At 38.6% G+C, this 14633-nt stretch overlaps 1 protein-coding gene across 1 annotated transcript in view; it reads left to right on the forward strand.

Moving 5' to 3' along the window:
- The window catches only part of cntn5 (contactin 5), a 460526-nt gene that overhangs the window by 232239 nt on the left and 213654 nt on the right, over nucleotides 1-14633 (forward strand). Inside the window, exon 4 of the mRNA XM_079825767.1 lies at nucleotides 14354-14477. Coding sequence (XP_079681893.1) covers nucleotides 14354-14477 — 124 coding nt within the window. The remainder of the gene's footprint in view (nucleotides 1-14353; nucleotides 14478-14633) is intronic.

Raw genomic sequence — 14633 nt, forward strand, 5'->3', positions numbered from 1 at the left:
ACTCCCACTTGTGCTCTTCGGTCAAAAATGGCAACATTGGAAATGAATGGGAAATCTGCAAAAACACACACAAAAAAAACATATCTAAAACTTTATAATGAATAGTCTTTGAGATTTTTTTTTAATATATATTCAAATCCATCAACAACAAAAAAATCATTTAATGTGTTCAAAACAGAATTAGGGAATTCTCAAGCCTCTCCATAGAGACCTCTAGTGATTACACCCATGGTTGCATGATTTCTTACATAATTCCAAAAGAGGAAGCTAATCTGCCTTAAAAAATATATATTTTGAAGGCCTAGTATCTATTTTAACCTGAAATAATGCAATAACATTTTCTTTTTTTTTTATTACCAAAAAAAAATGTTGTGGCAAAAATAGACCTTAATTATTGCATAAATATTAAAAAACACCATCAAATCATCTCAAAATACAAAATTAAAAAGAAAAAATATTATTGAAGAAAAATAAATTACAATGGTTTTACTGGGATGGAGGAAGTTACATTTTTAGGTGTCCGGTCACTTATGATCGGGAAGACAACCAATGCAACCCCTAAACAAAGAGCACCAGAGGGTTAAACACGCTCAAAGTGGTTGACCAATCACAACACACTGGTCCATCTGACCAATCAGGGCAAATTGAGTTTTTCGGAAGGAAACTAAGTTACGGACAGACTAGGAAGAGAGGTGCTGCAACAATGTAAAATATGAGAAAAATAATGTGGTTTTTGAGCATTCAAGCATGAAAAGCTATTCTAGTACACCCCAAAAAATGGCCATATGGCCTCTTTAAAGGATGACTGTATTTTTATTTTCTGTGAACCGTTTTTTGTGTGTCTTTAAGAATGTGTTGTTAAGAAACGTGTCTGTTAACTTTGATGGGTGAGACTACAGTAGGAAGTTGTGTGTTGCTTTTCTCCAACAACAAATTACTTCATAGTTTTTCCAAAACATTTCAGGAGAGAGATCACCAGTCCTGTCCTCCAGCTCTGCCGTACCTCTGATTAATGTATAATACCAAAGAGTGTTTTATTTCCCACTGGAGACCGACTCTGCTGACAGGAGACTGCGCAGATTACTGTTTCCTCGCTTCCTGAGGAACAAAAGCCTTTTCCAGCCACTTGATAATTTCTAAATTGTGAGAAATATCATACTGTCTCATCTTCCAAAACTGTGTTAAAGGCCTGTATTTCTGTTACTGTAGTTGGTGGAGTTGAGCTATAACAAAAAATGGTAGTACTCAGTATTATTTAAAGTACATATAATTTTTGTATCATTGTATATATTTATACTGTATCTAATACACTGTCATCTTTCTAATTACTTTAACTTAGCAATTTTAACTTCACGTTTAAAGTTACAGCCAATTTGATTAAAAACGTAAGGCAGCAACTAAACTCAAAGTTTAAGTTGAATTAGGTCAAATGGACTGTAAAGGGCTTTTTATTTCTATGTATTTGTTTTTGACTGGCGTACATGGCACCGACCTTAAGAGATGTAGTTAAATTTTGTGGAGCTGTTTGTTTTACACTGCACAAACACTTCATCTGAGCTGTAAATAGGCTATGCGAAATGTTTACACAGACATACAGATGAGACATAAATGTATTGACATGGATTCAAAGCGTCAAGAATCCGTGGATCAGACATGAATGTTGATTAACATACAACTCACATGCTGATTGTCATGATGGAGCCATTGAAGTCTGACCGTTTAGATTTTACCAGGTCAACTGCTTCTGTGATCGGAAGGAAAGATTTATTATAATTCTTTCTTGTAATTGTATCACCAAATGTCTCCTTTAAAATGTTCTGCGATTGTTAAACTCTGCGAAAATTGCTGAAGCAGTTATGAAATGTAGTTACACTAGCAGTAAAAAGCATTGTGCCTGAGGGCTGGCATATACACAGAGAGACTGAATTCATTGTGCTGGGTGATGGCTTGTATCGTCAGAGAAAGGGCAAGATATATATGAACACGGATGGTGAGAGGGTAATGCAGCAGTGAGGTACAATATGTTGGCAGAATTACAAAGACTGATATGCTGCAACAATTGGACCTATCAACAAGGGTGTATATAATCACATCCCAAAACATGACATTTGTGTGTCGCTATGTGTATGATAACTACCAATAATTTGGGGGGACATAATGCGAGTGAAAAAGTTATCATTATGTGTTTATTCACTTATTTTAATGTTTAGGTAACTAAAGCCTTATGCACACCAGGACGATTATCGCACGCTCTTATTGACGCCGCTTTAACACTTCGTGATTAAACAAAGGGTGCCAATGTGAATGTGCACAACGATGCGCAAAACGGCAGGTGTAAAAACGTATTTTTTATTTTTTTTTAAACGCCTCGGGTTAGTTTTTTTGGTTTGACGCGCTGTGTTAAAAACAGGCAGATCAATGAGATTGGCGCTTTTATTCACGTGCCTGGAGCTTCTGAAGTTACAGTAAAACACAACTTGGTGGCGCTCAAGCACAAACCGCAAAAAAAATTATGAAGAGGAAATAAGTAGACGAAGAAGAAGATGCAACGAGGCAAGATGAATGTAGAACTGCTGGTCTTCTTGGTGTCTGAACACGAATCATTTTATGACAAATGCAATAGCGACTACACAAATCTTGATAAGAGGGAGCTATGGAGAGATATTGCAGATCAATAAGCACCATCTACTGTCAGGGAGTGAACTTGCATGTTCACTTGGGTGCATCACTTGGGTATGAACTCAAAGACGCGTCGAAAAACGTCTCGAAAGACGCGTCGAAAAACGTCTCGAAAAACGCTGGCGATAAGCGCTTGCGACAAGTGACACTATAGAAGTGATTTTAATGTATAGTTTTATAGTTTGTATATACTGTGTGTGAATTTTTTGGTATCACTTTATACACCGATGAACCAAAACCTTCTGACTTCCTGCTTAATATGCTGTTTGTCCTCTGAGTGCTGCCAAAACAGTGTTGACCTGCAGATTCATGGACTTTACAAGACCCCCGAAGGTGTGCTGTGGTATCTGGTATCAAGTACATTAGCAGCAGATCCTTGTAATCAAGGTGGAGCCGTCGTGGATCGAACTTGTTGGTCCAGCACATCCCACAGATGCTCAATTGGATTGAGATCTGAAGAATTTGAAGGCCAGGGCGATTCCTTGAACTCTTCGTCATGTTCCTCAAACCATTCCTGGATGTGTGCAGTGTGGCACGGTGCATTATTCTGCTGAAAGAGGCCTCTTCCACCAGGGAACACCATTGTCATGGAGGGGTGTTCCTGGTCTGCAGTAATGTTTAGGAAAGTGGCACGTGTCAAATTCATGTCCACATGAATGGCCATACCTGGGGTTTCCCAGCAGAACATTGCCCAGAGCATAACACTAGCTCTGCCGGCTTGTCGTCATCCCACAGTGCATCCAGGTGCCATCACTTCTCCAGGAGAACAGCACACACATGCACTCAGACTTTACAAGACCCCTGTAAAACGTACGTTCACATGATGTAAAAGAAAACGGGACACATTGGATAAGGTAAACTTCTTCCACTGCTCCAAGGTCCAGTTTTGACGCCCACTTGCCCATTGTAGGCACTTTCAACGGTGGACAGGGGACACAGCCCCATACCCAGCAGAGTGTGATGCACTGTGTGTTGTGACACATTCCTCCCGTAAATAGAAATATAACTCTTTTTTAACTTGACTTCTTTCAAAAACATTGAAAAAAAAACGTACTGACCCTACATTTTTGAATGGAGATGCAAGTGATAATTCATATTGATGTGTGTGTGTAATGCCTCCATGCCTTCATGTCAGACATTACTTTTCCAACTAGCTACAAAAATGTCATGTTGTATCCATGCAAATAGTATTATTGTTGTGTCAGGGGGTAGTCATGGCCTAATGGTTAAAGCTACACTGTGTAACTTTTTTAGTTTATTCTTAGCTAAAAACACTTAGTTCTTTCAAACATATATGTGCTCATTAATGTATATTTACTTCTTTCAAGTAATAAAGTATTCTCGTAAGTTTATAATATGCCATTGAAAATACATACGGGTGAGGGCTTCAAATGCCGGTCGCCATGTTGCCCCTCCATCTTGAAAGTACATTAGCCAAAGAGGGACATACCCGTAAATTCAAGCTTTGCCTTTCGCGTTTTAACACTCGATGGCACCGTGTTGAATGTGGACGAGGTCGAACTGGAAGCCATGTTAATCTTGGACTAAATCGGCCACCGTAGGTGTTAAAACGAAATCGGAATTGAAAGGAACAGAAACTAATATTCACTGGATGGTCATATACCTTTTCACCGCTAGATGGGGGAAAATATCACACAGTGTAGCTTTAAAGAGAGTCGGACTGGTAACCCGAAGGTTGTGTGTTAGATTCCCAATAGCGGGATGAAATGACTGAGGTGCTCTTGAGCAAGGCACCTAAACCCCAATCGCTCCCCGGGTGCCACAGCAAAATAAAATAAAAAAGTGTGTATCCACGGTTTGCAGTGTATATTTGTGTTCACTACTCGCTACTCTAATATGTGTGCTCTAACTTGGATGAGTTAAATGCAGAGGACAAATTCCGAGTATGGGTTACCATACTTGGCCTTCACATGTCACTTTCACTTTTTTTCACTTTTTCACATCTGTGTTCCTCTGTCAGAAAACAATCCCCATTTACACAAAGCTTGTCTAAGCTACACAGATCTGTAAATAATTAAAAGAGAATGACTGGTGACTAAAGGTGTCGAGGAGACAGAAGCGAGCCAGCGAGCATATGGGCCGAGTGGGAGTGGGAGTGTTTGTGCGGGGGAGCGCTCTTTAATCTCAAAGGCCCACAGTCAGCTAAGAGACACCTAGAGGACAGTGTGTTAGAGTGTTTCAAGTACTGCTTTACATAAAGATATCCCATTGTTGTCAGCACAGATGCACTGAAAACACAGCTGACTACCAAATTCAGTATTGCATTTTGCAGCAACGGAACGAGGGTCTCATCTCTCACAATGTTGAGGGTTTGTTTTGAATGTAGATGTGAAATTGTATTTTTTTTTTTAGTTTTGCATTTAATTAATACTTTTTTCTACAAATTCTATAATTTGCCTCCATCCCAATATACTGAACAACGCGACATACATTCACATTACACGTTAGTGGTAGAGTTATACTCACGGAACACTATAGTTATTCACAATCACGAAAGTTCATTATTTGTATGCGTTTTACAGCTGGTTAAACATTTAATTTGCGTGTTAATGCACAGTTTTAACATGTGCTTTTCCAAGCGCACGCACTAAACGCCTGTCAAACGTGATTACTGGACTAAGTAGTCGTCTTACTGCGCTAATACTGTCAAATACACACAAGATTAACATAAACACAGTCGGTTATGTCTAAAGTGAAAGTAAAATCCGCGTGTGTCTGTATATTAGATGCACGAAGGTCTTAAATTGACAGCAGCGCAGCCTAGTGAACACGCCGTCCTTAAAGGGACAGTTCACCTCTAAAATTATGTCTAAAATTATTTACTCACTTTAATATTGTTCCAAACCTGTATTCATTTCTCGATGACAGAATTTTCATTTTTGAGTGAACTATCCCTTTAATGTTAATACAACAAAAGACAAAAGAGAATATCACTCACTGCTCTTGACTGAAAAACTAATACAGTAGCTAAGAATCAATGTATATAGTGAAGTCTATGTAGTGTTTTATTTGTACATTTATTCATTCAATTTCATACTTAAATGCTGCTGTACTGCTCTGAACTGCCAGTGCAAATCTTTATATATTTATTTTATATTATACAATACACTACAGGGCTGTATGTTAACTTTTTTTGCACATAGCACTGGTGCTACAGAGGTTGAAAGTTTTGCAGCACAGCCCACAAAATTGTAGCACATGTATAAAACGTCTGTTACCATGTCTGAAAAATGCTAAAAGTGCTATACAATACAAATATTTAAGAATAAAAATAATAATAAAAATTATTATTATTATTATATTATACAGAAAACATAAATCTTTAGAAAGGTCTAAGGTTTTATAATAAAATCTTAAATTATGATAAAAAAATGTGACTGTAATGTCTTAATTTTTGTCTTATTTTATCTTATGTATTCACTGGGAAAGAGGGAAAAAGGACTGTACACGTCTCAACACCGCAAATCTATCACTGTACTACAGAATATTATAAAATAATATAATTTCTGCCTCATTCTGTGATGTGAAGCTTTTCAGATTACAAAAGTAAGTTATTTCAAACACTCGATTAAATGTTCTCTTTTGTTGGACATCAGGATTGTAAACGCTTCTCATTACAAGTTTGGAAAGAGGTTGTTGCTTTTTCTAATGCACATTAAGGGGGCTTTAACACTGGGCGCGTTTGCTGTGGTCATGTCCAAACGCGATTGTTCCGGGCGTCCCCTGCAGCGCTGGTCTGGTTTCACACTCAACTTGATTCTATCGAACCCTGGTGCACTTGTTTATCTTACGTCATCAAAAATGTGCAAGGCGGATGATAGAAAACACACTGACGTAAATATATTGTGTTTTTATTAATTTGGTGCTATTATGCGCAGCTGAGTAAACGACTCTGGGGTTTACTGTATGTGCGTCGCATGAAGTTCATATGTTGCCCTGATTGCACGCATATGTGGGAATACACTCCTATCCAAGGTAAATCATCAACATCATCATCCCTTACATGTGTTTTATTGAACGAAATACATTGTAATACGTTAAAACACTTATGCAGGTTACGTTTCTTCCTGAACAAATGCGCACCCAAGTCCGTTTCACGTGATTCACGTGAATCACGGGACAGTTCGAGTACCACCTCCTTCAGAGTCTCGGTTCGGTACCCCGGTGCGCACCCAGCCCGCAATTGACAGCTTTTACATTAGCAATTTTTCATGAAAAACCGTGCCCCTTTTCGAACTAAAATGCCAATGACTCCGTCTCAGAGTGCATGCAGAGATAGATCAGCATTTATTGCGAACCGATCGATCCGCCCTGAACAGTGCTGCGCATCATCTACACATATATTTATGTATTTATTTATTTAAAAATTGAAGCGATTTTCATAATTTCACAAAGACAAATCTTGATTTTGGTTTAATTTCAGTCAATCGTGCAGCCCTAGATTAACCTCACTCGAGCACAAAACAAATTCTCCCTTCACTCAAACAGCTCTGTCTCACATGCTAAACTGTATCGCACGCGTGCTACTGGGGTAAATATATTCATCGCACAGACCAATTTTTTTGTAGCACGTGCGACAAATATGTCGCACTGTACAGCCCTGCACTAGGAATGTGTACAAGGGTTTTTTTTTAAGTAAAGTTTTAAGTTTAAGTAAGGTTTTTCAATTCTTTTAAGTAAAATAAAGAAAGAGTATTGCAATAAAAAAGTATTTTTTTCTCCTTATCCTCTTGCTGTTCCTGTCGCTTAAGAATATAATAGCAAAACACTTGTGACAGGCCATCAAAACCGAACCGAACTGAACCGAAAACTGTGGTTAAAAACCGAGGTATGTATTGAACCGTGGACTAACTGTATTGTTGCATCCCTAATATATATATATATACTGGGTGGTGCATTATTTCCTTGCATAATTGCCTGGTGCCTGGTGCCTGGTGCAGATACGTTAGGTGGGTTTATAATAAAAGAGACAGTCGTGTTTACGCTATACTGCTGCTCAGTTATTTACTCTCATGACACATAGATACATTGAAACTTTGCAGGATGTTTTCATTCACTTAGAACTATGTTACATAATACTTGAAAGGTAATTTTCAAAAATCCATATTGATATATTGATATAAACTGAAGAATCTTTTCTACTAAAGACTTTTGTGCGATGGAAAGGGTCCATGAATGTTAAAGGTTCTTCATGGATTCAGATGCCAATAAAGAACCTTTATTTTTTAAAAGTGTAGAGACTAGAATATCATAGAGGCTTGAGGATGGATTATTTTGACCTGGGCCAGTTTGTTACCACCTAACAACCACCCAGAACACCCTAGCAACCACAGCAGCATGGCAAACATGGCAAACACCCACAACACACTGCAATAACAGCACCTGCAATTTAAGCCCTGATTTAGGCCATATAATGTCGTTTTGGTGGTATATCAGTGTATGTAGGGTGATTCAGCAATATTAAATAAAATGTTTGACTTAATTAAAATCAGTTAATTTGGATGTTATAATTTTTAGCTATAGTTTAGCCAGTTTTAGCGTATAATTTATTCTATAATCATATGTCATTTTCTTGGACTTACCTGTATTGTGTGTTGTTTATACTGAATTCAATGCTAGGCTCGTTGCAAATTCATTCCCTCCCTTTGGATCTGATATCCTCCCTCTTGTGACACTTTTTCTGGCCAATATGCCAACAGACTGTGATGTATAAGAAATGCATTTTTTGTCCTGGCAATGATGCAGTTTGTACTGGAGACCTTCAACGGTTCTATAAAGCATCTAGCTATACACAGACCGTAGATACGAGGCTGGTGTGCTGCTGACACATGGACAGAGACCAGCTCGAGACAGGGAGGATGTTGCAGCCTGTACACACTGGGATTTATTATGCATGCAGCACAGAGCATAAATAATAGAGCCAGAGCTTAGATAGCTAACTCCCAAGCCGCTGCAAATGACTAGGTTATGCGTGAACTCTGCGCCCACAGGTCCTTCATCTCTTCTCTATCTGTGTTGTCTAATTCTGTTCCTGCACAAAAACATTTGCCAGATTTAGTCATTGCATAGCGGATGTCGAACAGGGGGTGGAGAGTTGTTCATGTAGCCCTTATAATTTCATGAACAGCATTATCCTTACAAAAAAGTACTGTGTCGGTTCCGTGGTCTGATGGCTTAAGAAGGTACTACCATGATACTTTGATATATACCATGATACTGAATGATATGCATATGCATGAAGCTTAGCATTTACATGTAACATAAGATAATGCCACATACCTAGCATGTCCAAAACCTCAGTATTATCTAGGTAAATGTCCCAAAAACATAGTCTTGTAATGATGGATATGTGCAAGAAATATGGTACAGCCAAGGTATGTGTTACCATGTAAAAAACAAAACAAAAAAACAATTGTTTTCATATGGCACATTCCCAGTAAAACAGGATGGAAACCATAGTGTGGTACATGTTAGCATGGTACAAAACAAATTATTACTTTACCTGTCCAAAAACATGCTATTACCATGATACTTGTCCAAATAATGGTATTAGCGTATGTCTAAAAATTAGCCCAAACAAACTCATGGTACAGTACTAGCATGACACATGTAAAAAAAACAACAACATTGTATTAGCATGGCACGTATCCAAAAAAAAGTATTAGCATGGTACATATCCAAAACACGTTATATAATATTGTTCGCATACACAAACAAACATGGTATTAGCATGGTACATATCCAAAAATGGCTTAAGCATGATACCCCCCCACCCCCCTTCCACAAACAAACATGGTATTAGCATGGTACATATCCAAAAATGGCTCAAGCATGATACCCCCCCCCCCCCTTCCACAAACAAATAGGTATTACGGTTCATGTCCAAAAAAATGGTATCACCATGGAAAATGTCCAAAAAACATGGTATTAGCATGGTACATGCCCCAAAGATGGTATTAGGATAATGTCCAAAAAAAATGGTTTTAGCATGGAACATACATTTAAAAAAAAAAAAATGGTATTAGCATGGTATATATAAAGCATGCATTGTACATGTCCCAAAAGAAATGTTTGTTATTCAATTGGAGGTTTAAGATTGGTCCCATTGTTCAGCATAATCTCACTGAGCACCGACGGAGCAGATCTCCTGAGTATTTCTAATTGGAAGGACTCTCAGTTATTCTACTGAGATATGTTATCAAGTTCACCCTGGGGGCTGAATATATGATGCAGTTAACAGGATTCCTAATGTGGACCGTCTGCTGTGTAGATCCAACTGGTAGAATGAGCTATCTGGTTGTTTTGCATTGTCAGAACATAATTTTGTGTCCGACATATAGCCTTTACTTAGACCACATATCCAAATCCATTTCCCTACATGGGTGTTGTGTAAATACACAACAACATTATGGCATTATTTCCATTGGGATTTTGTTTTTGTTTGTTTTTTCCAGTTGAGGGCATGTCGATTAAAATGGCGTAAGCAAATTGATTGTTGTAAAAGTGTTGATGGCATATTTTAGTTTGTATGCATTTTATGTACTTTTTTTTTTTGCTGAGGAAAAGCAATAACGTTTGCTAAATATGTAACTCATTTAGCTGGTTTATGAGACTGTATGTCAAGATTACATGTCCCATCATTCTGGTAGCACAATCATGATAAAACACTGATTAACGCATCATTTACACCCTTAATTCACTCTTTTCCTTTCTTCATTTTGTTGTACTAGCTCTAAAAAAGCCATTTTTCTTTGTCGGGAAGTAAAGAAGAGAGAAAGAAATATGAACTTGCCCAGTAAGTTGTTTATATGGCTTGAGTATGATTATACGGCTGCAATTTTATATTGAGTTAATGCGATTTCTGAACTCATAAGTTGGAACTTCCCAGGAGGACTTGAAGGCAGCATAAGTGTCTTTCTCAAGGGTACAGTAGTGATAGCTCATGCATCACCCCTTGCAGTGTTTGAACCCACAACCTAGACTACAAACATTGTCCTTGTATTACTTATGATGTCAAAACAAATACTTTTTGTACAAATAAATAATAATAGGGCTGTCAAAAATACCATGTTCATTTTTGCAAATAATATTTTCAGTTTATAAACATATTTAACTCTTTCCCCACCACTGACAAAAATTTCCATCATTTATGAGACAACGATTCCCCGTCATTGACGAAAATTTCTGTGTTTTCACTGTTATGTGGTAGGGGGTGCTATGACACATCTTCTGAAAGAGTACAGAATCTCCTGATCAAAAGATATGTGAAGAAGAAGCAGAAACAAGCGATAGCATATGTAAGCAGATGCATGTGTAAAATGATACGATTATCAACATTAAACAGCTTATAAATCAAAACTGCCTAATGTTACTGTATGAAATGTTGACCCAGGACGAGGTATAGGACTGTGTAACCTTAGGAGGTGTTGATGACTTCTGACCTGTAATGTTGCCAGAATCATAATCATATACTGTTTGTCCGTTGGCCAGAGGAGAATTGGCACCCCGACTGAGCCTGGTTTCTTCCAAGTTTTTTTTTTTTTTCTCCATTATGCCACCTGATGGAGTTTTGGTTCCTTGCCACTGTCGCCTTTGGCTTTCTCAGTTGGGGACACTAAATATTCAAATAAATATTGAAATACATTTTCAACTAAATTACTGATCTGACCTGCAGGAACTTGTGGTTTCAGCCAGAACTGCAGGGGGCGCATGTGCAGCATACCCAGCAAAAGTACTGGGGAGGCTGAGGCCATAAGGCCCAGCATCCTCTGAAAAGTCTTTAAGGGTCTGTTGGTTCCCGTTTTGAAGGTTTGTGCGAGCTGCTGGATAGTCAGAGCGCGTTCATCGAGGTAGTTCAAAATGCGCATTCCCATTTGTCTTAAAGGGGAAATGGCTGCGTCCATGCACTTCATAAAAGTGTGGGGGGCCAGGGACAGACCGAATGGTAGGACTGTGTACTGGTAAACCTTCCCGTCAAAGGCGAATCTCAAGAACGGCCTGTGACGAGGGATAACTTGGATATGAAAATATACATCCTTCAGATCCACTGAGAAGAACCAATCCATCGGGCGGATCTGTGCGATGATTTGTTTCAGTGTTAACATTCTGAACGGCCGTTTGAAAAGGGCCTTGTTCAGACATCTGAGGTCTACGATGGGTCTGAGACCACTATCTTTTTTGGGAACGAGGAAGTAGCGGCTGTAAAAAGCCTGACTCGCACTGGGCTGTGGGTACCACTTCTATGGCCCCTTTTTCCAAAAGGCTCTGTACTTCGGTTTTGAGGACGTGTGACACGTTGCTCTCCACTGAAGTGTGTAATATGCCCGTGAAGCAGGATGGTTTGTGAGCGAATTGAAGCGAGTAACCCCATTGTGACACTCGACCCGTTCGCAGAGGGGTTTCATAGTGCCGAGTGGCGGCACGCTGGACAGGGCGCTGACCCTCGTGTGGTGCAGAAGAGAAAAAATGCTCTTTTGTTGAGTATTTATATTTTTTTATTGGTTTTGCTATAACATATCATTGAAATGAGCTGGATGACATCATGAAACAATCGGCATTGTAAAAAGCGCTATATAAATAAAGGTGACTTGATGGACTCGATCTACTCAATCTATGTGTGGATCATTGTTCTGAATCCGATCTGGATGTAGTCTTTGACAAAAATGCGATTATCTCTGTTTTTTTATGAAACTTACCCACATTCAAGTGTTGATAAAAAATATGCATTAAGCTAATAAAAGTTTTTTTTTTTTCATTCAACAAAATATTTTGGGGGCCATGAACATTTTGTAAAAATGTTGGCGGGGAAAGAGTTAACAAAGCACTAATTGTTTTCCATTTTCTGGCATCCTTGGTCAAGCCTTACAGTATATGACGGTGTCTGGGTTCCGCTCCGCAAAGCAAAAGAGAGTGGCCGACAGAAGATGGTCCACATGTAGGCCTATCCTATGATTAGTAAATCAGTCACTCAAGTGCTTTCAAACTATTTAAAAGGTTATTTCGCCCAAAAATGAAAATTAGCCCATGATTTACTGACCCACAAGCCATCCTAGGTGTATATAACATTCTTCTTAGAAACACAATCAGAGTTATATTAAAAATGTCCTGGCTCTTCCAAGCTTTAAAATGGCAGTTACGATTTTTTAAGTCCATAAAAGTGCATCTGTCCGTCATAAAACTGCTCCACATGGCTACGGGGGGTTAATAATGGCCTGATGAAGCAAAGTGATGTGTTTGTGTAAGAAAAATATCCATATTTAAAACTTTATAAGTAAGTAAAGTATAAGTAAATTATCTAGCTTCCGGCAAATCGCCTTCCGTATTCAACTTACGGATAAAGTGTAGCACCTCTCTCAGTTCAAAATGCTTACGTTTCGTCTGACGACATTGCACACCAGTTACGCTCGTCAGAATTTGGGAAAAATTGTGTGTCAGATCCATGTCATGTAATAATATATATTAGTGCTGTCAGTTAAACGCGTTATTAACGACGTTAACGCAAACCTATTTTAACGGCGTCAATTTTTTTATCGCGAGATTAACGTTCTTTTTGGTCTAACAAACTTTGTAGTTTTTTCACATGCTGTTGCAGCGACTAGTAACGTTAGAAAAACTACAACACCACTCCGGATGTAGCTAGACCGGAAACAAAACATCAGGCACGCTGCGGCTGCCCACACTTGTTTGGGCCATTAAAAGAGTAGACGTGGATGGCAAGCGTGAGACGCCGAAATGAGAAACGTATTATGCCATGGTTTAACTCAGGGGTCTTCAACTAAAAGTGCTTGTCTTGAGCGCTGCTTTCTGCTCTGATGGTGCATTCACACCGGACGCGAATGAAGCGTTTTGCGCGAGTGATTTAAGTCAATGCAAAGACGCAAATAGACATTCTGCGAAGCGGCGTGCATGTCGCGTCATTCGCGTCCGGTGTACCTGCATGCTTGACCGCGCGTCTGGGTCTGAACGCAACAGTGAGCATTGCAACGTTAACTGTTTCATTAGCCTACGTCAAAAGGCTTCGCGGTCCGGATTTGGACCGGAGTCCGCTAGTTGGCGACCCCTGGTTTAACTGCACTATAGGCGGAGTCCTAGTTTACCTTGCATGTGCACTTTGTAATTTTATTTTGTATCACCCTGTTTTGATCCCTTAGAAAGGGCTGTTGAAGGGGCTGTTTGTGCAACAAAGTATTTTTTTTCACCCTTTTATTGATGGACAGTGTTACATTGTGTGAGCGATTATTTGCTCCAAGTGTGAATGACTGCTTCAAGTGAGAATGTTGGTGTGAAATCGAACACTACAGTATGCCAATGTTGTTTTCAATAAAACAAACATTTGAACAAAGCAAGCCGATCCACTTTTCTATGTTGATAAGAGCATTAAAATAAGAAAAAATAATGGGACAAAAAGAAATCAAGGGACATTTAGAATAAATAAAAATGTGCGATTAATTGTGATTAATTGTGAGTTAACTATGGCATTAATGCGATTAATCGCGATTAAATATTTTAATCGTTTGACAGCACTAATATATATATATATATATATATATATATATATACATATATATTTATATTATTATAACGTTAGATTAATTTTCTTTATATGCATGCAATAAAACTGCATTTTTGCTTTTCTTCTTCCATCTGACCCCAGAGAGCGAGGAGTTTGGTCCAGTGTTCATTCAAGAGCCAGATGATGCAATCTTCTCCCTGGATTCAGATGATAAGAAAGTGATAATGAATTGTGAAGCCAGAGGAAACCCTGTTCCGACCTACAGGTACGGTTTACCTTATTTCATTAACATGGATAAGATTTTATTAAATGGATAATAAATGACATTTAATTTCTCTGGAGCTTTACTGCAAATCCTTAATATCCTGTCTGAGTGGCATTTCTGTTAGACTAATGTTAATGATGCAAATGTTGGACTTTC

Source organism: Gobio gobio, assembly GCF_949357685.1.
Source record: "Gobio gobio genome assembly, chromosome: 9".
Taxonomy (NCBI): domain Eukaryota; kingdom Metazoa; phylum Chordata; class Actinopteri; order Cypriniformes; family Gobionidae; genus Gobio; species Gobio gobio.